This window comes from Hylobates moloch, unplaced genomic scaffold (genome assembly GCF_009828535.3).
Source record: "Hylobates moloch isolate HMO894 unplaced genomic scaffold, HMol_V3 SCAFFOLD_14, whole genome shotgun sequence".
NCBI lineage: Eukaryota > Metazoa > Chordata > Mammalia > Primates > Hylobatidae > Hylobates > Hylobates moloch.
In genome coordinates, this window is record NW_026652289.1 from 50,593,165 (window position 1) to 50,620,552 (window position 27,388).

Sequence of the window (27,388 nt, forward strand, 5' to 3'; positions counted from 1 at the left end):
TAGTGCCCTGGAATAAACAAAGGTGCAGGATGGGGTCAAGTGGCGCATTCTCATAAAAGCAGCCAACTCTACGTTAGCCTGTCGCCACCAGACCGCCCTGCTTCCACTCTGAATCCGGGAAGCAGCCATTCTCAGTAGCAAGCTGAGCCAAAATGACCGAAGGCATCTGAACAGGAAACAGGTAGAGAAAGCAAACATCTCAGTTTTGGAATTCTTTATTACTCTCAACCCAAGAGTCACTGATAGCCACAGGTTTGCAATGTTACACAAGGGCCAGCCAAAGGAGGCCATGAGTTGTCTTTGGTTGTGGGGCCAGAGGGTAACTGTTCATGAAAATAGTGAGTGTCTGAAGATTAAGAAAATCATGCTGTAGCAGAGGAGAAGGAAGAGGAAGGCAGGAAGGGAAAGGAGATGCCTGAGGGTCAAAAGCTGAGCCCAAGCCTAAGCCCAACCTCAAGCTCAAGCCCCAGGATGGCACAATTTTGTGAATTAACTCAGGCTGAGTCGCCTCCAGTCTTTGGAATGTCATCTTATACTGGTACTGCTGAGGCAGAGGGCAGTAATTGGTGCTTTGGGATAGGAGAAGGGGCAGTTGCTGAAATACAAAATAAATAGCATCCCAAGTTCCTCAGTTGCAGCCAAAATACATATATTCAGGCCTTTCGGCAGTATCGCCCCCAGAACTACCAGCTGTAGTGTGGTCCATTCTCAGATAGCAACATGCAAGACTAAGTTTACAGCCGGGCGCGGTGGCTCACGCTTGTAATCCCAGCACTTTGGGAGGCCGAGGCGGGCGGATCCCGAGGTCAGGAGATCGAGACCACGGTGAAACCCCGTCTCTACTAAAAATACAAAAAATTAGCCGGGCGTGGTGGCGGGCGCCTGTAGTCCCAGCTACTCGGAGAGGCTGAGGCAGAAGAATGGCGTGAACCCGGGAGGCGGAGCTTGCAGTGAGCCGAGATCGCGCCACTGCACTCCAGCCTGGGTGACAGAGCGAGACTCCGTCTCAAAAAAAAAAAAAGACTAAGTTTACAATACATTCAGCCCTTCTGGCTTAAGATCAGGGGCTCAGAGGCTGTGACAACTCATGATGCTGAAAATGTATCCAATGAAAACAAAGTACTAGCTCTCTGCTTTATTAAAAGCTCTTGGAAAGAATATTAAATCTCAAGACAAAATAATTGAACACACAATACATTTGTGTCTTTGTATCCAATATATTACCTTTGTCTTATTAACAAAAATTATATCTCTCATTATATATTTCTTGGATCTGAAGTTTTTATTCATATTCAGTAATTTCTGTAAAGGACAAATCTGTCTCTATTTTCCGTATCATTTAGAAATATACCACATTCACTCTTTTTGATGTGAACTTTCCCAGGAAAATTCTCTTGTGCCCATTTAGTTTTAGAAGAGTGTCATTTTGTGCTATTACGTCAATATCCTGTTTTATTTCCATTATGTTTTTCAAAAACCAAAGAAAATAAGGTTTTTCTTAAAAAGTTAGACATTTTCTCTTGTTAATTCTGTATCCTGATATTTACAGCTGAAGAGAAACTATTTTAAGTGTAAAATGGTTTAGAATAGCAAATGATACAGTCCACTCAGAGTTTACAAAAAAATCATTTACCAGGTAGACACTTAATAAATAAAACAAGCACTTGGAAAAAGTTCTTTGAAAACAGACCTAGGGACATCCACCTGCATCTTTTGCACAGATTTTGTTAAGAAACGGCCAGATCTAAAAATGTACTGTCAAGAAGCAAGCAAACCAATGCATACATACATAGGTATTCTAAACAGAGGTTTATGTGGTGTCCATTTAGAGTGACTGATGTAAATACCAGTTGTAGAAGTGTTAATCTAAATCTTTTACTCGGCGACAGATTTCCTCTGTGAAGTCTGAGCATTTTGCATTGCCTCCCAAATCTTTTGTCAAGCTCTGAGAAAAGGAAAAAGCAAAAATAAACGATGTATCTGCAAACTAAACTAAACCAAGGAGATTTTAAAGCCCTCAGTGAGATGTCACCTGGGCAAGTTACTTGGCTGCTCTTTCATTTAGTTCCTCATTTCAAAGTAAGGAACCACTCCACCACCATCTACCCAGCCCAGGAGGATCGGGATCCAATCTCATAGTGTATATAACAGCACTCTGCAAAGAATAAGGTGTTCTTGATGCAAAGGGAGGCAGGGAGCTTTACCAAAATTTTCCCTTTGTTCACACAATAGACCCTAATACAGATTAGTTGGTCATGGATATTTAAATAAAAGCAAATCTAAACAAGAAGTTTCATAAAAATCCTTGGGAAATATGTCTCAGGAATAGACCTGAGACATATTTTGATCCATTTTTGTTTTTATTACTATTATTATTTTTTGAGATGGAGTGTCACTCTGTTGCCCAGGCTGGAGTGCAGTGGCACGATCCCAGCTCACCATAACCTCTGCCTCCTGGGTTCAACGATTCTCCTGCCTCAGCCTCCTGAATAGCTGGGATTACAAGTGCATGCCACCATACCCAACTAATTTTTGTATCTGATCTATTTTTGGAGGCTGGGAAACAAATACGAAGGAAATATTTAAATCACTAACTCTTTTTTTTTTTTTTTAAAGGGACGGGGTCTCACTCACTATGTGGCCCAGGCTGGTCTTGAACTCAGAAGCTAAGGTGATCCTCCTGCCTCAGCCTATAGCTGCAACTACAGGCATGCACCACCACACCTGCCTAAATCATTAACTCTTAAACCTCCCTCTTTAGGAAAGAAAGCCTCCCACACAACCGATCTGGTTCTACCAGCTTATCCTTTCTTTCCTGCGTACGGACCCCAATATGTTTAATTCTCTTTATCTTTCCATCCTACACAATAAAAGGGCCCACTGTGTAATTCAGGCATCTCTCTACTGGGCTGTAGATTATAACTTCCCAAATATAACTTTAAAGAATAAGAAAATCATATGACCTCCAATGTGACTATCAAGCTGTTAAAAACAAGCCTGAATTTCTTGTATTTTGGCCACACGATGTAATTCCAAATTACAGAATTTTTTTAAAACAAGGGACCAACTTTGAAGATACTACACTAAGTGAAATAAGCCAGACTCAAAGGACAAATACTGTATGATTCCACTTACATGAGGTACCTAGAGTAGTCAAATTCATAGAGACAGGAAGCAGAATGGCGGGTGTCAGAGGATGGGAGGGGGGAGAGAAAGTTACTGTTTAACGGGTGCAGAGTCTCAGTTTGAGAAAATGAAACTGGTCTGGAGATGTCTGATGGTGATGGTTACATTACAATGTGAATGTACTTAACATTATTGAACTGTATACCTAAATATGGCTAAAATGGCAAATTTTATGTTATGCATATTTTTCACAATTTTTGTTAAAAAGGACCTCAAATTAGGGATGAGTCTTCAAGTGCATTATCTCCTCTAACTTCAGAATAGCCCGCCACACTTCTTCCGCAGGCCACAGTTGCTTACGGAGGCAGTGGAGCTTGTTGGGTAAGACCCAGACTGCGTGTTAATACCAACTTGGTCATTTAGGAGCTGTAAAACCTTGGACAAATTATTTAATCTCTCTACCTCAGTTTCCTCATCTATAAAATGGAATTATAGCATCTACTTCAAAGAGTTATAGAAAAACTTTGCTGAGATGATATATAAAGAACTTAAAAGTTGCATAAGTATTCAATTAATATTAGTTATTACTTTTATAAAACTTCTGTATTGCTTTTGTATTACAGATGCACACAGTGTAACATATAAGACTACTGTATTACAGGCACATCTGCATTTGTATCTGCCACTAGATTCCCAGCTCTTTGAGGCTCAGCATCTTACCCTATTCATCATTTTATTCTTCACACCTTATAAGGTACACTCAATAGACGTTTGTTGTCAAGAGGAAAAAGTTGTCTATAAAAATCAATGAACTTGGCCGGGTGCGGTGGCTCATGCCTGTAATCCCAGCACTTTGGGAGGCTGGGGTGGGAGGATCACTTGAGGTCAGGAATTCGAGACCAGCCTGGCCAGCATGGTGAAACCCCATCTCTACAAAAAATACAAAAATGAGCTGGGTGTGGTGGCACACGCCTATAATCCTAGCTACTAGGGAGGCTGAGGCAGGAGAATTGCTTGAACCCGGGAGGTGGAGGTTGCAGTGGGCCAAGATTATGACACTGCACCCCAGCCTGGGTGACACAGCAAGACTCTGTCTCAAAAAAAAAAAAAAAAAAAAATCAATGAACTTGGCCAAGGTCACACAGCTAACAATAGGATAATTGGGCATGCACCTGATGCTGCCTCCCAAACCACTGACCTTTCCACTGTACACTGATGTCTCTACATCAGTGCTTCTTAACTTTTTTTGGATGAAATATCTAGATCCTCACCTCAGAAAATGTACACATGTGCACATATACCCCGTTCAATCTGGGACCCACATTAAGAATCCTTGTTCAACATCAAATGCTTGGGCCCGCTTGAGAACTATTATCTGTCACTGTCCCTTTCACTCAGATAAAATACATGGAAGCAATGCATTTTACCCAGCACAAGTAAATCAAGATTCCTGTTACCTTTCCGTCCTTAATTGTAGCAAAACATGCGGCCTCAATTCTTGCAGCATGGTCAAAAAGTCCCATGTGGCGCAGCATCATCACAGCACTGAGCAGGAGGGCTGTGGGATTCGCCATGTCCTTGCCTGCAATGTCTGGAGCCGTCCCATGAACCTACACATTGGGAAAAGTAGCATCATCAAGGGAGAGACAAGAACTGACAGTCCTCTTCTGGGGAAGCTGGAGTCTTAACCATCTTTCCTCAGCAATACAAAATATGCACTGAAAAATACTGCGTGCAATTCATCCGATACGGACTGAAGAAATAAAGTCTGGGTTGGGTGTGATAGCTCACACCTGTAATCGCAACACTTTGATAGGCCAAGGCAGGAGGATCACTTGAGGCCAGGAGTTCAAGACCAGCCTGGGCAACATAATGAGACCCCATTTCTACAAAAAAATTAGAAATTAGCCAGGCATGGTGGTGCCTGACTACAGTGCCAGCTACTTGGGAGGCTGAGGCAGGAGGATTGCTTAAGCCTAGCAGTTCAAGCCTGCAGTGAGCTATGATCACACCAGTGTACTCCAGCCTGGGTGACAGAACAAGGCCCCAACTCAAAAATAAATAAATAAATAAATAAGTAAATAAATAAATAAATAAAGACTTGGAGAAATAAAGAGCTAAAGTAATTTTTTTAAGTATAAAAATATGGACCAACAATCTTTTTCTGTCAATTTTTGGTAAAATATTTTAAGGAAGGATACATAATAAATATCTGGAGGGAAATGAAGAGATAAACCAAACATATATATATATATATATATAAAAACACAGGCTGGGTGCAATGTCTCACACCTGTAATCCCAGCACTTTGGGAGGCCAAGGCGGATGGATCATCTGAGATCAGGAGTTCAAGAACAGTCTGGCCAACATGGTGAAACCCCATCTCTACTAAAATACAAAAATTAGCCAGGTGTGGTGGCTCACACCTGTAATCTCAGCTACTTCAGAGGCTGAGGCAGGAGAATCACTTGTACCTGGGAGGCAGAGGTTGCAGTGAGCCAAGATCGCGCCACTGCACTCCAGCCTGGGTGACGGAGCGAGACTCCGTCTCAAGAAAAAAAAAAAAAGCATCATTTTGTTTTGACAATTTGAAAAACTGGAGTTAAAGCATACTTATAGAGATAACTCCTGAGTTCACACGCTGTTCTGACCTGAGTTCTGTTTCAGGTGTCAGGGTCCTTACCGACTCAAAAATTGCAACCCCATTGGCTCCAATGTTGCCACTTGGTGTCACACCGAGACCTCCGATCAATCCTGCACACAGGTCACTAGGGGAAGAAAAGCATTTCAAAGAATGTTTTTAAAAATAAAACATCTCACCTAGCACCCAGATTTTAGTTTTTAATTATCATTCTCCACTAAAAGGAACTAGCGTTCCTTGGATAAATGACTGATTCCAGGGCTAAGGTTAGGAAAATACAGATGAGCCTCAAGCATCTTACTGTGTCAGAAAACAAGGCAAGGCTCAAAGAACGAAGGGCCGTGTCTAAAGGACACAGGAGACATGGTGAAGGGACCCCCACCAGCCAAGTTAGGACAACCTAGGCATCAATATTCAGGATTATGATGATGGATATATCACTGAATAAAACAGAAAACCATGTCCACAGCTGGGCTCAGTGGCTCACACCTGTAATCCCAGCACTTTGGGAGGCCAAGGTGGGCAGATCACTTGAGGTCAGGAGTTCGAGACCAGCCTGGCCAACATGGCGAAACCCCGTCCCTACTAAAAATACAAAAATTAGCCAGGTGTGGTGGTGTGAACCTGTAATAATACCAACTACTCAGGGGGCTGAGGCAGGAGAATCACTTGAACCCGGGAGGTGGAGGTTGCAGTGAGCCAAGATCGCACCACTGCACTCCAGCCTGAGAGACAGAGCAAGACTCTATCACAAAAAAAAAAAAAAAAAAAAAAGAAAGAAAAAGAAAACCACGTCCATATTGACAGATAAACAAGAAGGAAAAGCATTCTTACAGTAGCGTGCCAACTCATAAATACAGAAAAAATAGCCTTAGAAAATCACCATTTGACGCCTGGCGCGGTGGCTCACGCCTGTAATCCCAGCACTTTGGGAGGCCAAGGCAGGCGGATCACGAGGTCAGGAGATCGAGACCATCCTGACTAATACGGTGAAACCCTGTCTCTACTAAAAATACAAAAAATTAGCCAGGCATGGTGGAAGGCGCCTGTAGTCCCAGCTAGTCGGGAGGCTGAGGCAGGAGAATGGCGTGAACCCAGTGAGCGGAGATTGCACGACTGCACTCCAGCCTGGGCGACACAGCAAGACTCTGCTTCAAAAAAAAAAAAAGAAAAAGAAAAGCACCATTTGGCCAACATCTTATGTCTGTGTGTGTGTGTGGGAGAGAGAGAGAGAGAGAGAGAGAGAGAGAGAAGCACAGACAAAGAAGGAGAGGAGGAAGAGGAAGGGAGGAAGGAGGAAGGGAGGGAAAATGGGAAGGAGTAATAAAGTAAATGTGATAAAATGCTGACATCTGGGGAATGTGGAATCTGGGTGCTGAGTACAAGGGAATTCTCTGTACCATTCTTACAACTTTTCTGTAAGTCTGAAATTATGTCAAAGTTACCAAAAAATAGTAACAATGACCACCCACCTACCTAGCTATACATAACAAAACGCTGAAATCAATCAATCAAACATTTAAAAACTGGGAAGAATGAGCTAATAATGATTAGGGAGAAAGAGCCCAGCGATGATTTGGCAAATAAATGAAGGAACAAGCCACCCAACATGTAATCATTCATATCACAACGTGAATTGTTGGAATTCGATCCATACGTTATAACAAATACTCTATTTTATAATACTCAATTGAAAATGTTAAGCCATAATTATTTTAGGATGTTTATAAGTAAATCATAGGCTAAAATAAAAAGGTTGCAGCCAGACTCACCTAAGGATGTCTCCATACAAATTTGGCATAACAAGAACATCAAATTGGGAAGGATCTTGTACCATCTACAAGGAATACATTTGTGCATTTAGTAATCAAAATCTGCATCCCCACAACACACAGACACTATTCACCATAAAAAGGAGCAGGTAAGTGTGAATATATACTTACATTCAAACATACTGTATCAAGGTACATCTCATTAAATTTAATATCTTTACAGTTTTCTGCAACTTCCCTGCATTTTTGTAGAAAAAGCCCATCTGACATCCGCCTGTATTTAATCAAATAAAAACTGCTGAAAAAAAAGTCTTACAGAAAGAAAAGAATCAAATCAAAGAAGTAAAGTAAGCTCAAGAAATTTAAGTTCCAGAAGCCAAGCTATCTGATCTCAATTACAATAAAATTATTTCTTAGGTAGTTAATAAAATATAAGCTGAAAATGTTTTAGGATCCTTCTGAAAGTATAAAAGAGTAAAAATGTAAAATAGTTTGATCATAATAGAGAAGACTATATTCTTATAGTGTTATCTAACAAGAATGAAGAAATATCCACTAATATTATTAAAATTGCTTTAAAAGGTTAACATAATAAATAGTTTTACTATTTTGCGTGTTCAATGCTTTTCTTAGGTTAGGAAAACTGTTAATATATTCAGAGGACTTTAACAGCCTCTGGATGAGAATTTAAATTGCCAGAGTAACACATCAGGTATTGTTAGCACTACTTTAAGCCTCCCACTATTTCACTTCTAAAACGTATGCTATGTGGCCTCTGCTGATGGCCACAGCATCTGGGGACCCAGAGGCTCCAATTTCCTTTCCTGATAACCCTCAGTCCCTCCTTGAGCTTCCAGGACCTGAATCACCATCCCCTCCTCATTTGCTCCTGTCATTCGCCCAGGGAGGCACAGTAAACAGGGGACTCCAGGCTGGGCGCAGAGGCTCATGCCTGTAATCCTAGCACTTTGGGAGCCCAAGGCGAGTGGATCACTTAAGGTCAGGAGTTTGAGACTAGCCTGGCCAACATGGTGAAACCCCATCTCCACTGAAAATACAAAAATTAGCCGGGCATGGTGGCATGTGCCTGTAGTCCCAGTTACTCGCGAAGCTGAGGCAGGAGAATTGCTGGAACCCGGGAGGCGGAGGTTGCGGTGAGCCAAGATCGCGCCACTACACTCCAGCCTGGGCAACAGAAAGAGACTCCATCTCAAAAAAAAAAAAAAAAAAGAGGAGAAAAGAGGTGACTCTGACAGAAGAGAGATGCCGGATCTTTGCATTGTTACAAGGTTCTTTTTCAAAGATATTAGGAATCAAGGAGCAAGCTGAAGAGGAGAAAGGAAAGCCCTGTCACTGCTCTCCCACAACAAAGCAAGACGGGGTGCTGGCCCCCGCAAGGAGCTCACATGATGTTGGCTTTGTGCACCGCCGTGACGTTGCTCCGGTGGTTGTTCCGGGCATACTCAAAGGCAAACTCAGCAATGCGCTTGCTCGCCCCCTCGGTGATGAGCTTGATACTCTGCACGACTCCATCAACAATCTGCAAGACAGGAAGTCCCGCCTCACTGGAAAGAGTGTGACAGCAACGCAGTGGGAGACAGAGGGTGGGGAGTAGACAGTAACATTTGTGGCAGGCCTGCACAGTGCCAGCTAGCATGACTAATCACACACTGCTATGTCAATGGGGTTCATGCTAACTCCAGCCCTAAGAGGTAAATATTACGAGCCCCACTGCACAGATGAAGAAAACTGAGATGCAGAGACAGTCATCTGCGGAAGAGCATAACTGCGAAGTGGGGGATTCAAAATTCAGAGGGCATATTCCCAAGCTTGTGACCTGAACCACCATGCCTTACATCTGTTTGAGTACTGTCAGCCAGACATCCAGCACCAAGACAAACACCCACAACTCCTCACAGAGATAAAGCAGATCTGTCTCTGGGGTCCCAGATGCACAGAAAGCAGTCCAAGCAGGAATAAAAAAGAATCTGGAGTGAACATACCACATGCTCAATTCCACTGTATTCTCCTTCTGTGTTCTCTCGAATGGTCACAATATTTACATCGGTGTAAGGGGTTTTATAGCCTTCAATAGAGACACATGGTCGGACATTCGCGTAAAGGTCAAATGTTTTGCGCAGCAGTAAATTCATAGATGGGTGACCGGCTGCTATTGGGGTCTTTAAAGGGCCTGTTATACAGAAGAAAACCCAGATGACACTAGAAGGCATCCTGGTCTCATGTGTGACCTACTAACCCACCTCGGCTACCTTGTAAAATGTGTTCTGCCTCTAATTCACTCTCTACCTGAGATTCAAACAAAGGAGGAAAACTTCCTCATGGGAGCTTTCTGGAACATTAACTGCATTTCTTATCTTAAGAACTTCCTTGGCCGGGCGTGGTGGCTCACGCTTGTAATCCCAGCACTTTGGGAGGCCGAGGCGGGCGGATCAGGAGGTCAGGAGATCGAGACCACGGTGAAACCCCGTCTCTACTAAAAATACAAAAAATTAGCCGGGCGTGGTGGCGGGCGCCTGTAGTCCCAGCTACTTGGAGAGGCTGAGGCAGGAGAATGGCGTGAACCCGGGAGGCGGAGCTTGCAGTGAGCCGAGATTGCGCCACTGCACTCCAGCCTGGGCGACAGGGCGAGACTCCGCCCCAAAAAAAAAAAAAAAAAAAAAAGAACTTCCTGAGGATCAAGCATTGTAATCATGTGCTTGACATGATATAATCCTTATCATCATCCTGTACAACAGCAACTCTGTTACTGTCATTTAAAAATGAAGAAAAAAGAAAAAATAAACTAAGAATAAAAAATTTGCCCAAGCCTTCTAGCCAGTAAGTAGCAGAGATGAGATTCAACGTTGGTTCTGTCTGTGGTTTTAAAGCCTATGCTTGCTCAGGCCTACAGTCTCAGGCCTGTAATCCCAACACTTTGGGAAGCCAAGACAGGCAGATCACTTGAGGTCAGAGTCCAAGACCAGCCTGGCCAACATGGGGAAACCCTGTCTCTACTAAAAATACAAAAATTAGCTGGGCGTTGTGGTGCGTGCCTGTAATCCCAGCTACTTGGGAGGCTGAGGCAGGAGAATAGCTTGAACCCGGGAGGCGGAGGTTGTAGTGAGCCGAGATCATGCCACTGCACTCCAGCCCGGGCGACAGAGCAAGACTCTCAAAAAATATAAAAATAAAGCCTATGCTGAATTTAAATCTACCACATGTTAGTATTTTTTAATCATGACCTTAAACATGTATTAATTAAAATAATGATAAAAATGTAGGCCAGGCACAGTGGCTCAGTTAGGCCTGTAATCCCAGCACTTTGGGAGACAGAGGCAGAAGGATTGCTTGAGCTTAGGTATTCCAGATCAGCCTGGGAAACATAGTGAGACCCCATCTCTACAAAAAACTTTTTAAAAAATTAGTTGGGCATGGTAGCACACCTGTAGTCCTAGCTACTCGGGCGGCTGAGGTGGGAGGATTGCTTGAGCTCAGGAGGTCAAGGCTGCAGTGAGCTGTGATCACACCACTGCACTCCAGCCTGGGCGACAGAGCGAGACTCTGTCACAAAAAAAAATTAAAGTAAATAAATAAATATACAAATGTAAAAATTAAGCAAAAGATATACATAGTTGAAGATTAAATAGAGATACTGTTATTTGGCATCATCCAGTAATACTTTAATGTTTTTACTGGGGGAAAAAAATGTCCCAAATGAATAAAACATCTTACTATGAGTAGTTACTTCATAAAAGAATGGCTTTACCTTCACAGATGGCCAGGCCTTATTCAGTTTAAATGCATAAATTTTCAAAACTGTGTAACCCCCGCAGCGGAAATCTGTAAAACCCCCCGTCTCTACTTCAGTGCTACCTTTCAAGCCCATCTTGTTCTTATCCATGGACTCTTTAGCCTCTGAAGGGATCATCCACTTTCCTCCAGGTCCTTGAATGGCAGTGACGTTCCGCTCCTCCCACTGAATAGGCGCCTAGATGCCACATCACAGAGCACAGTGAGCTGGAGAGACTTAAAGGAAACTGACATTCATACTGCAATGATGAACAAACTTTTTCAACTTTGTTTTTGAGACAGAGTCCTGCTCTTTCGCCTAGGCTAGAGTGCAGTGGCACGATCTTGGCTCAGTGTAACCTCTGCCTCCCAGGTTCTAGCGATTCTCTTGCCTCAGCCTCCTGAGTAGCTGGGATTACAGGCACGTGCCACCACACCCAGCTAATTTTTTTGTATTTTTTTTGTAGAGACAGGGTCTCACCATGTTGGCCAGGCTGGTCTCGAACTACTGACCTCAGGTGATCTGCCCACTTCGGCCTCCCAAAGTGCTGGGATTACAGACGTGAGCTACCGCGCCCAGCCCTTTTTCAACTTTGGATGCGACCGCTAAAAACAGTAAAGGTCCAGAAAGTTCCTGGCATGCAAGAAGTGATGTCATTCTCTAGCAGGCCTAGAGGGATTCTCTACATTATCTGTGCCCAGTCATCACTCCCAGCTACCACCTGCCCACTTATTTTTTTTCACAAGGGCTCTTGTGGCTATAATTAGAATATCATAAGTAGCAGAGGAATATGGTTCACAGAAACATTATATAGTACTGATACATGGATGAAACTTAAAAACATCATGCTAAGTGAAAGAAGCCAATCATAAAAGACCGTATATTATAAGATTCTATTTACATGAAATGTCCCAAATAGGCAAACCTACAGATACAGAAAGTAGATGAGCGGTTGGGTACCTAGGATGGGGGAAGAAAAAGGGGGAGGGGGTAGGGAGGGAGAGAGACGAAATGGGGAGTGACTGCATAGGGTATGGGATTTCTTTTTTGGTGAGGAAAATGGTCCAAAATTAGACTGTGGTGATGGTTGCATAACTCTGTGAATGTACTAAAAACCACTGGATTGAAAGGTACACTTTAAAAGGATGAATTAGGCCCGGCGTGGTGGCTCACGCCTGTAATCCCTGCACTTTGGGAAGCCAAGGTGGGTGGATCACCTGAGGTCAGGAGTTCCAGCCCAGCCTGGCCAACACGGTGGAACCCCGCCTCTACTAAAAATACAAAAATTAGCTGGGCGTGGTGGCGGGCACCTGTAATCCCAGCTACTCAGGAAGCTGAGGCAGGAGAATAGCTTGAACCTGGGAGACGGAGGTTGCAGTGAGCCAAGATCACGCCATTGCACTCCAGCCTGTGCAACAAGAACGAAACAATGTCTCAAAACAAATGAAACATAAAAATAAAAAATAAATAAAAGGATGAATTATATCTCCATAAAGCTGTTTTTAAAAAACAATATTACATTGTTTAAAATATAGGCCAGGCCCGGTGCAGAGGCCAAGGTGGGCAGATCACCTGAGGTCAGGAGTTTGAGACCAGCCTGACCAATATGATGAAACCCTGTCTCTACTAAAAATACAAAAATTAGCCAGGCGTGGTGGCATGCGCCTGTAATCCCAGCTACTTGGGAGGTTGAGACAGGAGAATCGCTTGAACCCGGGAGGCAGAGGTTGCAGTGAGCCAAGATTGCTCCATTGCACTTCAGCCTGGGCAACAAGAGCAAAACTCTATCTCAAAAAAAACAAAAAAAATATATATATATATGTATGTATTACATAACCTATGAATGTACCAGTTGAAGGTATAAACAAACATCCCTTTCTCTCTACCTACATCCTTCATGTGTGTACAGCTAGCACACTGAACACGTCCTAGGACAGAAGCTCAGTCAGACACGGTGCTGGTCACAAGCAGCCTACAGCTGGATCCACTTACAGAATTTTTAAATTATCTACCTGTATCAAAGGCTCAGCTGTTAGAAGTAATAACACTCCATTCTTGATAACACATCAGAAATTTTATTTTAAAGAGATTATTTCAAAAGCGCCTATATAAATTTTTGAAACAGCAATTCTAGTCTTATTTTACTTTATTTTATTTTTTGCAAAAAGGTGGGTGATTTGGCAGGGCTTAAAAGATCTTAAACCCAAGCAGGACTTAAAGATCCACAAATACTGCAGTACTACTTTGATTACATATAACTGATGCCAATGAAGGAGTTTAAACTATCAACAACAGGAGCAGCCAGCCAGATGCGGTGGCTCACGCCTATAATCCAAGCACTTTGGGAGGTGAAGGTGGGAGGATCGCTTGAGCCCCAGAGTTCAAGACCAGCCTGGGGAGTAGAGTGAGACCTTGTCTCTAAATTTAAAAAAAAAAAAAAAGAAAGAAATAATGGCAGTAGCAAACACTGAGACACACACTGTTAAAGTGACAATCTGTGGAGACTAACAACAGACCTTACTAAATTTCACAGAAATGGGTACAATGCATCCTAAAAGTTCACAGAATCCAACTGGCTAAGAAAACTTTTCAGTGAATCATCATTAAATGTATTTTTTAAGTCCACTTACTTTGGCAGCATCAAAAATCTTCATAACTGCAGCTGAAATTTCTGGGCCAATACCATCTCCTGGAATTAAAGTTACTGTCTGAACCTGAACATAAGAAATCATCAAAGAAGACAGTAAGAATTTTTGTTTTTGAAGGCTTAAAAAAGAATATTTTGACAGAGAAATCTACTTTATGAGATGTCTCAGGAAGATTCAAATGCTGTTAAGAAAACAAACATACCTCTCCCAGGGTCATCAAAGGGGAGGCGGGAATCAACAGACCAGAGACTCTGCAATCCTACTCTTTACCTGAGTTCAGAGGTTTTAAAAAGAACCCAAATGATACTCTTTACATAAAACGAAAATAAATTAAACTACCAAGTAGATTTCCTAATTGATATTTCTTTTCAGACAAGCTGCAGAGACCAATTAATTCAAACCTTTAAAACGAAAGACAACAACAACAAAAATTTAACAATGTTCTCTCACTAAAATTTAGAGGGTTTCTCATGAAGGCAAGTGTTTTCCTTTCCTTTCCATTGTGATCCTGGAAAGCTTCTCACGCAACTTCTTCAGTCTTGCAAAAACACTTTCAGACACATTTCCAAAATATTACTGAGGTCTGTTTTGGTACTCAGGGAAAATCAGACTTTTTATCAAGAGAGCTTCCATTTTTTTCTTAGTTCCTCTATAAAACTGTCTGCTTAAATCTAAGAGTAATCTACATAAGCTTGGCAAAGTTGATCTGCAACCAAAAAGAATAGTATATGTCACCATACCTGCAAAGCCTGAGTCACACTTAGAATGACAATTATTGTTTTTATAATGTAACAGCAATGATTTATTCTGAGGCTTCAGGCAAAACGAAGCCAGCATTTCAAAAGCAGAAATAAAAATATGTAAGGGAGAAGATCAGCACCTCTTTTTCCATTTGGGAACCATATATTTTATCATCTTGGGACTTTACCCCACCTAGGGGCTTGGCTTTTCTTCAATTCTAGTTGTTTGAACTGCATTTTTAAAAAGTCACTAATTCAAGTTTCCTTGGTCCTTTGCCTTCCAATGATGTCTGCCCAGATACGTGGACTAATTATTTCTGATTAGTTTCTGTACAACTGAAGAAACATTTTTATTTTTTTCATTTTTCTAATTTTCAATTTTTATTTGTTAGAGATGAGGACTCACTATGTTGCCAGGCAGGAGCGCAGTGGCTACTCACAGGTGTGATCACAGCTCACTGCAGCCTCGAACTCCTGGCCTTAAGCAAGTCTCCCACCTCAGTCTTAGCCAGGGCTAAGGCTCATACCAGTATTCTCGGGTTGAAGAAATCTTTAAAAAAATTAATATATCCTCTTATTTCTTCAAAAATAACCTCCTCCATCAAGCTAATTTTTTTTTCAAATAAATAGCCTGAAAATTAAATAATAGCAGAAAGCAATGATCATCTTATTAGCTTTCAGAATGCATTTGAAATGCTAGCATGGCTATCCTTGAGCTTGAAGTGCAAGCCCCATCCTGCATTTCTGGCATAAGCAGAGCCAAAAGAACGCTTTGGCTACTTCTTCCTGTTCTCCCAACATGTAATAATAAATGTCATCAAGTCACCAGAAAATCTACTTTTCTTCCACAATACAGAAAGTAAATGGAGGAAAAAATGTACTATGGTCTTATAAATCTTTCACGGCATAGATGTTATATGGGAGTATAGGAATTATGAAATCCAAATCAGATTCCATAAAAGGCAGGGTGGGGATAAAAACAAATAGGAAGTTACTGACCCACAGTCTTAGAATGTTCTAAAAATGTGGTATCAGCTTTTAAAGCACAGAAATCTGATGCTGGGAATTCTAAAAGCAGCAGATTTAATGAACAATAGATGATCTACTACTGTGATGGTCTACAAAGCCTATATAAGGAAAGTATAAGCCTACAAGGCTTATAGACGTTCGAGGCATTCCTAATTGGCACTCGATCTACTGGGTTTAGGGAAGCTCATAAAATAAAAATGCAAAGCAGGTTTTGAAGCTTCTCAACAATTTTCTCTCAACTTATACTAGTTTTGAAAAAAGCTGTCTCATCAAAACGAGATTGTGAAATAAAATAACAGGCTCAAGAGTACTTTCTATTTTTAACAAGGCTCCCTCAAGATATTAATGTGACAAACTTACATAGCCAGCTGTAAGATAATTCTTTCAAATGTGCAAGTAACCTAACAGATTTGTGCATGTCAGCCAATAATTTCAGCATACATTATAAATATGGCCAACTTTCCCTAATTCTAAATGAACGGAGATAAAATGCTATATAATAAATATTTTAGAGCATGTTTCTTGAGAAACTTCTAAAAGGAAAAAATAAAAGACATAATTATACTCACACCACCAGTAAAACCTCTGGTCACCTGTTTTGGGTTGTGGAATGCCCCCAGCAGCCGAGAGACCTATATTAATATCAACAGAGAAATATCACACACAGAATTAAACCACATACAGTAAACAAGAGCGAGGAAGTCCTGATGGTTGGTAATGCTGCAACTTGGCACAGATATATTCAGTAGCTTCCCAGGAATACAAATCTCATGTATTAGCTCAATGTGGCAGGCTATCTCAGATTTGAAAGCCTAAATACTCAGATTTTTACTTTAGATTGAGAACTTAAGTACTGTATATTTTCAAAGTCAATTTAATGAATATAAGTTGTCAAAAGATGTTGAAGGTAGAATAAAACTACTTTTTCAGCTCAAACATACAGATTTTTCTCAGATGAATGGATCATTTTGTGCCAACATTCTTGACCATTAGGTCAATTTAGGGGTAACATATATTCTAAGAAAACTACCATTAATTTTAGAGCCAGGATGTTCCTCATGAAATTCAGAGCACAACTCACGTATTTCTTGTTGTTGTTTTAGGCTTTTTGAGATGGGGTCTCCCTAGGTTGCCCAGGATGGAGTGCAGTGACTATTCAAAGGCACAATCATAACTCACTGCAGCCTCCAACTCCTGGGCTCAAGTGACCCTCTTGCCTCAGCCTCCTGAGTAGGTGGGATTACACGTGTGCACCACGACACCTGGCAACTTGCTTATTTCATAAGTGGAGACGCTGGTCCCAAAGAAAAGGATTTGCCTAAGGTCACACAGCGAATAATTGGCAAAATGGAAACCCACATACAGGTCTTCTGACTCCTGGTCCAGTGCTCCTTCAATTATACATTATATCTATTCTGCGAATATTAAGAAATTACACTTTATAGTAAAATCTAAGAAAGTTTATTTAATACCATCTGATGCCCATGCCATACAGAATAAAGATTTTAAATAAGTTATTGCTTCTTCTGATAATATAGGTAATGTGGTCATTACTGTCAGTTTGCTGGGACTAGGAAAAGATACAAAAAATAAAAGTTACCCAGTAATCCCACCACACCAAGATATTACCACTGCTACATGGTTTTTTTTCTCTCTCCAATTAACATTATCATATACCAGAAATATAAATTTTAAAGGTTTATTATAAACTTTAATAACTTAGTCCTTGAGAACTGGTACAAAGTCATACTACATTATTATAAACAATATAAAAAAAGAATCTGGGTAGACAGACCAAATATATTAAAATGCATTAAATTTTTTTTTTTTTGAGACAGAGTTTCACTCTTGTTGCCCAGGCTGGAGTGCAATGGTGCAATCTCGGCTCCCTGCAACCACCACCTCCTGGGTTTGCCTCAGCCTCCCGAAAGTAGCTGGGATTACAGGCATGCACCACCACGCCCGGCTAATCTTTTTGTATTTTTAGTAGAGACAGGGTTTCTCCATGTTGGCCAGGCTGGTCTCAAACTCCTGACCTCAGGTGATCCACCAGCCTTGGACACCCAAAGTGCTGGGATTACAGGCATGAGCCACCGCACCCGGCTGCATTAAATTTTTTAAAAAGTAACTTTTTCTCCTGCTAGATACATGGGCAAGACACATTTGTTATATCCTAGCTTGATATGTTTTTCTGGGGTCTGAACCTTTGCTGAAATATTTATTGGCATGTAACAACCAACAGCCAAGAAAGGTATGAATGAATTTTATTCTCTAATCTTCTGGTATCTATAGTCATGACTCTGCACTGAAAATAAGACAGGGCCAAATCCAAAAGAATGCCAAAACCATTGGCCAAAATGTTAATCCTACGGCATGATTCATCCACCAGCGAGTGGGCTATTGGAAGGGAGGCCATTTAAAGGCTACTTTATGACAAGAAAATTGACATGTGTCCTTTCTTCTCTCCCTGAACAAAAAAGAAGGAAAAGACATTCACACAAAACTCATGTCCTTGTGACAGAAGACCCAACCAACCAGCCTGGGCAACAAAGTGAGAGCCTGTCTCTACAAAATTAGCCAGGTGTGGTGGTGCACACCAATGGTCTCAGCTACGTGGGAGGCTAAGTCGGCTTGAGCTCAGGACTGCTTGAGCCCAGGAGTTTGAGGCTTCTGTGAGCTACGATTATGCCACTGCATTCCAGCCTAGGTAACGGACAAAAAAAAAAGAAAGAAAGAATGAAAAAGACCTGACCCAAACAACTGATTTTAAAATGTAAACCCATCCTACCTGCATATGCTGGGGGCAGCAATGTAAACCCAGGAGTGTAAGGATTTGTGTTTTGTTCACTGTTGTAGCTAGTGTCTAGAACAGTCCCTGGCTCATAGGAGGTATTCAATCATTTAAAAAAACAAACAAAGAAACAAACAAAACTGAGAGCAGCCCCAGTCACATCTTATCTGAAGAGTTTCCAACCCAACAAGTAGCCTTAATACTTGCAATGATCTTCTTTAATGACCAGTCTTTTCCATGTTTGTCATCTCTCTTGCATGATCTTAGAATAAAGTAGTACTGTACCTAAGTCATCACAACCACCCAGAACTTTAAGTAAAATAAAATTTTCCAAAGCACCATTTAAAGGTTACTTTGTGACAAGCAGAGCATAAAACTGACATGAGGCTGGGTGCGGTGGCTCACGCCTGTAATCCCAGCACTTTTTGGGAGGCTGAGGCAGGCAGATCACCTGAGGTCAGGAGTTCAAGACCAGCCTGACCAACATGGAGAAACTCTGTCTCTACTAAAAATACAAAATTAGCCAGGCGTGGTGGCACATGCCTGTAATCCCAGCTACTCAGGAGGCTGAGGGAGGAGAATCACTTGAACCCGGGAGGCAGAGGTTGTGATGAGCCAAGATCGCGCCATTGCACTCCAGCCTGGGTGACAAGAACGAAACTCCATCTCAAAAAAAAAAAAAAAAAAAAAAAGAAAAAAAAAAAAAAAAAAAAAAAAAAAGGCCAGGCGCAGTGGCTCACGCTTGTAATCCCAGCACTTTGGGAGGCCAAGGTGAGTGGATCACCTGAGGTCAGGAGTTCAAGACCAGCCTGGCCAATGTGGTGAAACCCTGTCTCTACTAAAAATACAAAAATCAGCCGGGTGTGATGGTGGGTGCCTGTAATCCCAGCTACTTGGGAGGCTCAGGCAGGAGAATTGCTTGAACCCAAGAGGTGGAGGCTGCAGTGAGCCAAGATCTCACCATTCCACTCCAGCCTGGGCAACAGGAGCGAAACTGTAACCAAAAAAAAAAAAATTGACATCAGTCCTTTCTCCTCTCCCAGCCCAAAAAAGAGGGAAAAGACATTCACACAAAACTAGCTTATGTCTCTGTGACAGAAGACCTGCCCAATCAGCCTAGACAACAGAGTGAGACCCCCACCTCTACAAAAAAATTTTAAATATTAGCCAGGTATGGTAGGGCACACACCAGTAGTCCCAGCTACATGGAAGGCTGAGATGGCAGGACGTCTACTTTATAGAATACTCATATGCATATATATATGCATACACATATATATATGCGTATATATATGTGTATATATATACGCATATATATATGCATAGATATAGATATATATCTCACATCATTTTATTTATATAAAACCTGTAGAGATAGGCATTAGTGGCACTTTTCAGATGAGGAAACTAAGGCCAGGTTCATGAAGCCTGGACCAAAACCCTGAACTTTGGACTTCAGGTTGTGGGCCATCTTAATCCACAACTCATTTCCTTTTTAACTTAAAAACATGTAAATAGTGTTGTACACGGGTTCTGAGATGGGTTTTTAAAAAAAAATCTTTTTTTTTTGAGACAGAGTCTGCTGTTACCCAGGTAGGAGCATGGTCTCCTCTCACCGCAGCCTCCACCTCCTGGGTTCAAGTGACTCTCCTGCCTCAGACTCCCGAGTAGCTGGGATTTCAGGCATGTGCCACCACACCCAGCAAATTCTTGTATTTTTAATAGAGATGGGGTTTCGCTATGTTGGCCAGGCTGGTCTTGAACTCCCGACCTCAAGTGATCCGCCCGCTTTGGCCTCCCAAAGTGCTAGAATTACAGGCATGAGCCATCATGCCTGGCCACAAACAATCTTAAATGGAAACTCAACAGAGGAACTGCCCTGATTGAAACCGACATCCAGCTCAGCACCTCCACCATCCTGGGGTCAGCCTCTGAGCCACCTTCTGCTCCAATCCCTAAAGTGAGAAGCTGGCCCAGAAGTCAAATGACTCTGCCAAAGGTCACACAGGGAGTGCATGTCAGAGAACCTCATCTTCTGACTCCACAACCCAACACTTTCTGAATACCTACTATGAGAGTTTTTTCATGCAGATCACACTAAAGGCAAAACAAATTTACCAGCACAATCATTATCAAGTGTTGCTTTAGTGCCTCACTGTGAAGGCAAATGTACCTACCAAGATGAATTGGGTGTTAAATGTAAGTTCAGAGATTAAAGGACTGAGTTCAGTTTTCACAGTGACACAGAAGGTGCTTTACTTTTAGGAGCAAATGTGACATAAGAGTTATCATCACAAGCAAATCTGGGTCTGAAGAGGGTGACAAAGTAGAATCTAGTTATTGAACAAAAAAAACCAGTTAATGATGCCCATGAAAACCACTGTCTTCTAAGACACTAAGAAAGCTTCAGATTTTTGTGTTCCTTCTGTACATACCAAGTGCTTTCACATACATTATTTTACTTAATACTCAAACACTCTGTGATGTAAGTATAGATATTCACAGATGGGCATATTAAGGCTTAGAGATGTTTAGTAATTTGCTTAGAGTCACACAGCCAATCAGTGGCATTGCTAGGATTTAAATCTGAGACTCCTAAATTCCAGTACAGAGATCTTTTCCTTAAATAACAGTGCATCTCTGGACCTCTCTTTAAACCGAAAAAAGGGGAGAAAAGTAGTATCAAACTTATAGAAAAACGTTAAATTGTTTATAGATTTCGGGACCACCCTTTCATAGCAACAGGAGACTTGAGGCCTGATGGCCTGTACCCATCATTTGCTATGTGACCTTGGGAAATGGGAACCAAGGCACCTAGGTTCCTCTCCCAGCTCTGACACCGACCTCCTGTGTGACCTTGAGCAAATTCTTCTTCAGGCACAGGTTAGTTCCACTGAGAAGTTACGGAACTTCATAGATGATCTGAAACCCTTTCCAGCTCTGGCATCTGAGCTGCCAAGGAGAGCTAAAGCGTTCCAGATTGCAGGATTCCCACCAACGAAAGGTAAAAGGAAGGCTCTGCTGGTCTCTCTCTCCGAAGGTTCAGACAGTAATTCCAAGGTGTAAGATGCCCTATGTCCTATGAAGGGGAAATAGCTACAAGAGCACTAGAGGTCTGACTGGGAAGAGCGCCAAAGGGAAAACAATCTGATAGGGAAAAGGGCCCCAGGATTCTCTCACCTGGCAAAACCTCCCAAGCTCAACGCCAGTGCCCGTGGCACCTGCGGTTCCCCGGCCAAGGGCCGCGCAGACAGCGGATGAGAGGTCTGGGCGGTGCTGAGGGGATCAGTCCGGCAGCAGGGCCGCAGCCGGGGAAGCGGCCCGGATGGCGGAGCCGGGACAGAGGCTCCCGTGACCTTGCCCGGCTCGGCGCGAAGCCTGGGCTCTGGCCGGGGCGGATGCGGGTGACGGCAGCCGGGTCTCGGCCGGAGCAGGGCCGGCGCCCCCCGCCTTGACCTTGACGCCGTCCCCGCCTCTGCGCTGCTGACCCGGCCCGGGGCGGCCCATACACCGCAAGCCGGCCACGGAGCGCGGGGCACGGGCGACCAGGACCGGCTCCCAAGCTGTCCCCGCGGGCCGCCACCGCCTCCCTGTCTGGCCCGCGCGCCCGCCCACACCCGGCACGCGACACGCTCTCCTGCCAGCTCTCGCGGCCAGCCTGCCTGCCACACGCCGGCCTGCCAGCGCTCACCTTGGAGATCCACGCGGGCCCAGCCATCGCTTCCCCTCCTGGCTCCGCAGCAGCAGCTGCAGCAGCAGTGCGCAAGCGCCCACCCCACGCTCGGAGCCGGCCCCTGCACGGCCACGCCCCCTGAACGCCCCGCCCCCGAGACCGCCTCAGGATTGCTTCGCGCTCGCTCGCTGCCCCGCCCCTGGACATTTCGCTGGCCAATCGCCGGGCTCGTCTCTCTGTGACTGGCCTGGCTGAGCGCCAGGCGCACCCGGAAACTGCGGGGCCGGGATCTCCGGGAAAGCTTCCTCCTCCCCTCCCTAGTTCATTGACTCGCCGTTAAGGTAAGACGTTTGTTCCACACCTACTAGGTGCTGATTAATCTTCTAGGATCTTGGGGATATAGCGCTCCTCATACAGTTTACAATCCCATGGAGAAAGACACATAATTTTCTTATTCCACAAATTTTGATTTTTTTTTTTTTTTTGAGACCGGGTCTCGCTCTGTCGCCCAGGCTGGAGTGCAGTAGCGCAAACAGGTTCACTACAAAGCCTCGACCTCTTGGGATCAAGTAATTACTAAGCCCAGCCCAACTTTTTTTTTTTTTCTTTTCTTTTTTTTTTTCGTAGAGATGGGGCCTCGCTATGTTGCTCAGGCTGGTCTCGAACTCCAGAGTTCAAGCGATCTGCTTGCCCCAGGCTCACAAAGTGAGCCACTGCAACTGGCCGAATTTTATTTTTTACCAGCTTTATTGAAGTATAATTTATATATCATAACATTTACTCACTGTTAAGTGTACAGTTTGATGATTTTTAGTAAATGTAAACAGTTGCACAACCATCACCACAATCCAGTTTTTGAGCATATGAAAATGTTCCTCGTGTCCGTTTATAGTCAATCCCACTCCTGTCCTCAATCCCAGGCAACTACTAATTTGTCTATTTAGCTCAACAAATATTTCTGAGGGTCAACTAGATGCCAGGCACTGTTTCAAGTGCTGGGGCTTAGTGTCCAGTAGGAAAGACAGGCATCAATCAAGTGTCACACACGTATGTCATTAAAACTGTTGTGCCAAGAAGCAAAAGAGCAAGGAGCTATGGCAAGGCAAAATCAGGCGACCTGATTCAAACCTAACCTGGAGGTCAGGGAATGCTTCTCTGAAGAAATAACATCCATACTCACCTTTCCCCTTGTCCTCTCCCTGTCCATCACAAACTCCTGAGTTCCTGCTAATGGCCAGGCCTCTAGCTGGGTGCCAGGGGAGGTCAGGTGTTTAAACCAGGTCTCTGCTACCCTACCCTGGGAAGGGTTCTATCCAGAGAGGAGCTGCCCACCCACCCAGAGAGGTGATGAGTGCAGTAGAGAAGTGATCCCAAGGGCTTTTATGACCTAAATAATAAACTGCAGCTAAGTCTGTGGCCTTGTCAGGAAGGAGGGCTTTTATCAACCCCCTTTTCATTGGGCCCCTTCCCCTCATCAGGCCCTGGTAGTCCCATCCTGAAGTGTTCTCCCACAGTTCCTCCATCCCCAATGTCACCCCTGTTCCTTCAGGCCAGACCACCTCAGGCGCAGGCTCTTACAACAGCCGCTTCACCTGCCAACCTGCCCTCCCCTTCAGGCACAGCTCTGACCAGGGCTCGCCCTGGCTCTGAAACCTCCTGGCTCTCCCTTGCACTCTCCTCTCACACCACTGTCTTTTTTCAGCCTGATTTCCCACCACTCCTTCCAGCCCCAAAGACCTGGAGCACCTGCCAACTAGGACTGCTGGCCAGCCCCCAAATGCTTCCCATATTTTACCTCTCCATGCCTGTGGTCATGCCATTCCCTCAGCCTCAATGCCCTCTTGCCCCACTTCTATTGGCTGAAATTCTAGCTCCTTGTCAAGACTCAGCTTACATGTTGGGAAGTAGTAAAAGTTGTAAAAGCCCCCAAGACCCACAAATGTGTCCCCCTCTCCCTACTCAGAGCCCTCTAGCACTTGGCTCCCACCTCTCCTGGGAAACATCACATTCTCTTCTGCTGTGTGCCGTTGAGAAGATAGGCTTTGGGCCAGTTGTGGTGGCTCACGCCTGTAATCCCAGCACTTTGGGTGGCCAACGCAGGTGGATCACTTGAAGTCAGGAGTTGGAGACCAGCCTGGCCAACATGGCGAAACCCTGTCTCTACTAAAAATACAAAAATTAGTTGGGCGTGTTGGCACATGCCTATAATCCCAGTGACTCAGGAGACTGAGGCATCAGAATCACTTGAACCCACGAGGCAGAGGTTGCAGCGAGCCGAGATCATGCCACTGCACTCCAGTCTGGGTGACAGAGCGAGACTCTGTCTCAAAAAAATAAAATAGAGAGAGAGAGAGAAGATATGCCTTAAGTCCAGAGATAATCTTGATGATCTCTTATGACTTTGTTTCTGGAACAGAGACTGGTACACAAGGAATACTTGCTGCTCAGTGATTGTGAAATAAACATTGACTGACTTTGTCCAATCTTCATTTAATCTTCACAACAACCCTATGAGAAAACTGAAGTACAGCTAGTAAGTGATGATGCTGGCATTCACACTAGGAAGCTTCCTAAGTACTAAGGCAGTTCTCCTAACTGCTGAACTTCCTCTGAGGGCCAGTCCAATCCTACAAAGGCTTCCCAAGCCAGTCTCTAGCAAGTGCACTGTGAGAACAAAAAATGAACAAGACCCACTCCTACCCTCCAGATCTAGCGAAGGAGAAACTCAGAAGACTCAGATGGAAGTTGGGGGGTGATCAAAGAAGATTCCACAATGGAGATGGCATTTGAGTCAGTCCTTGAAGAGGTAAAATGTCAGCAGCTGGAGGGACATGCAGGAAACAGAAATGACCTCACCTTGAGCTGAGATCTGTTCCCTGAGTCAGCCCTTGGCTCCAGAAGCCCCAGTCACCATTCCTCGAACATGTTCTAGAGTTCCTCCAAGATGCAGGTCACTCTCCTCTGGAAAAGCCCTTTTTCCTTGTCCCTTGCACTGTGTAGTGCCCAGAGATACCATCAGCAAAGTATGTTTGGACAAGACGGTGGGAAAACTTTGCCACTCAGGAGAAGAATCTAGAAAGTGCACCCTTACCTGTAACAACAAGCACTATCCAATCCAGGTGTGCTTCACTCTAAGGAAAAAAAAAGATTTTAAAATCAAGAGGCCAGGTGCGGTGGCTCACTCCTGTAATCCCAGCACTTTGGGAGGCCGAGGCAGGTGGATCGCCTGAGGTCAGGAGTTTGAGACCAGCCTGGCCAATATGGTGAAACCCCATCTCTACCAAAAGTAACAAAAATTAGCCAGGCGTGGTGGTGTGCATCTGTAGTCCCAGCTACTCAGGACGCTGAGGCAGGAGAATCACTTGAACCTGGGAGGCGGAGATTGCAGTGATCCAAGATCGCGCCACTGCACTCCAACCTGGGTGACAGAGCGAGACTCTGTCTCAAATAAATAAATAAATAATAAAACCAAGATAGCAATTTTTAAGTGAATAAATCAGCAAAACAATATAAATTATTCACATACCAAATGTTTATTTTTTGTTACAAAAGAAACATTCATTTCAACAGTTTTACTACTTTATTTAAAATATTATTTTCATTAAAGATATGATTGGCAAAGGGTTCATCCCTATCTCTAAGTTAGGAAAAGATCCAACAAATTGGTAAAGAAGGTATTAGGACTTTAGTAAATAAATGGGAAAAGGGGACTGGGCACGGTGGCTCACGCCTGTAATCCCAGCACTTTGGGAGGCAGAGATGGGTGGATCACGAGGTCCGGAGTTCAAGACCAGCCTGGCCAAGATGGTGAAAGCCTGTCTCTACTGAAAATACAAAAAATTAGCCGGGCGTGGTGGCGGGCACCTGTAATCCCAGCTACAAAGGAGGCTGAGGCAGAGAACTGCTTGAACCCGGGAGGCGGAGGTTGCAGTGAGCCGAGATCGTGCCACTGCACTCCAGCCTGGGCGACAGAGCAAGACTCCATCTCAAACAAAACAAAACAAAAAACATAGGCCGGGCATGGTGGCTCATTCCTGTAATCCCAGCACTTTTGGAGGCCGAGGCGGGCAGATCACAAAGTCAGGAGGTCAAGACCAGCCTGGTTAACGTAGTAAAACCCCCTCTCTACTAAAATACAAAAATTAGCCAGGCATGGTGGTGCACACCTGTAGTCCCAGCTACTGGGGAGGCTGAGGCAGGAGAATCACTTGAACCTGGAAGGTGGAAGTTGCAGTGAGGCGAGATCACACCACTGCACTCCAGCCTTGGGTGACTGAGTAAGACTCTGTCTCGGGGAAAAAAAACAAAACAAAACGGGAAAAGGACCCGAATAATCAATTCACAGCCAAAGAAACTTTTAAATAAATGTTCAACCTTAACAATAGTCAAATGCATGCAAATTTCTAAAAAAATTTTATTTTTATTTAAAAATATTAATAAAATGCAATGCCTTATACCATCCAACTTATGGCGCACTGCTTGGCTGGCCTTATACATTTCCACAATCTGTTTGGAAAACAGTTTAGCAATGTGTCTCAAGAGAGACATTAACTGTTCTTACTCTTTCACCTAGTAAATCCATTCCTGAGAATTAAACTCTTGGGGGAAAAAAATCCAGAAAGAAAAAGCCATCAACACAAAGATATTCATTATACAATTATCCTTAATTTTGAAAACTAAAAAGAAAAAAAAACAGTCTAAATGATTAACAGAATAGTTATGTAATTTAGGGGAAATGAATGAAATGGACCATCATGCAGCCTTCAAAAGTGATCAATGGCCTGGCATGGTGGTTCACATGAGCAATCCCAGCACTTTGGGAGGGCGAGGTGATCACTTGAGGCCAGGAGTTCAAGACCAGCCTGGGCAACATAGCAAGACATAGTCTCTACAAAATATAAAAATTTAGCCAGGCATGGTGGCATGTACCTGTAGTCCCAGCCACTTGGGAGGCTGAGGTGGAAGGCTTGCTTGAGCCTAGGAGTTAGAGGCTACAGTGAGCCATGATTGCACCACTGCACTCCAGCCTGGATGACAGAGGAAGACCCTATCTCTAAAAATAAAATTTAAAAATAAAATTAAAAAATATATATATTTTTTGAGACGGAGTCTGGCTCTGTCGCCCAGGCTGGAGTGCAGTGGCACTGTCTTGGCTCACTGCAAGCTCCGCCTCCTGGG

At 43.6% G+C, this 27,388-nt stretch overlaps 1 protein-coding gene across 1 annotated transcript; it reads right to left on the bottom strand.

Moving 5' to 3' along the window:
* Positions 1-509: 509 nt before the first annotated feature.
* On the bottom strand, positions 510-22,337 carry IDH3A (isocitrate dehydrogenase (NAD(+)) 3 catalytic subunit alpha). The gene is made up of 11 exons (XM_032176217.2): positions 22,229-22,337; positions 16,316-16,378; positions 13,960-14,043; positions 11,413-11,527; positions 9,543-9,730; positions 8,946-9,079; positions 7,711-7,813; positions 7,540-7,604; positions 5,810-5,894; positions 4,584-4,736; positions 510-1,945 (listed from the first exon to the last, which is right to left on the bottom strand). The coding sequence occupies exons 1-11, from the start codon at positions 22,253-22,255 to the stop codon at positions 1,862-1,864; spliced, it is 1,101 nt and encodes a 366-aa protein (XP_032032108.1). The 5' UTR covers positions 22,256-22,337; the 3' UTR covers positions 510-1,861.
* Positions 22,338-27,388: the final 5,051 nt, after the last annotated feature.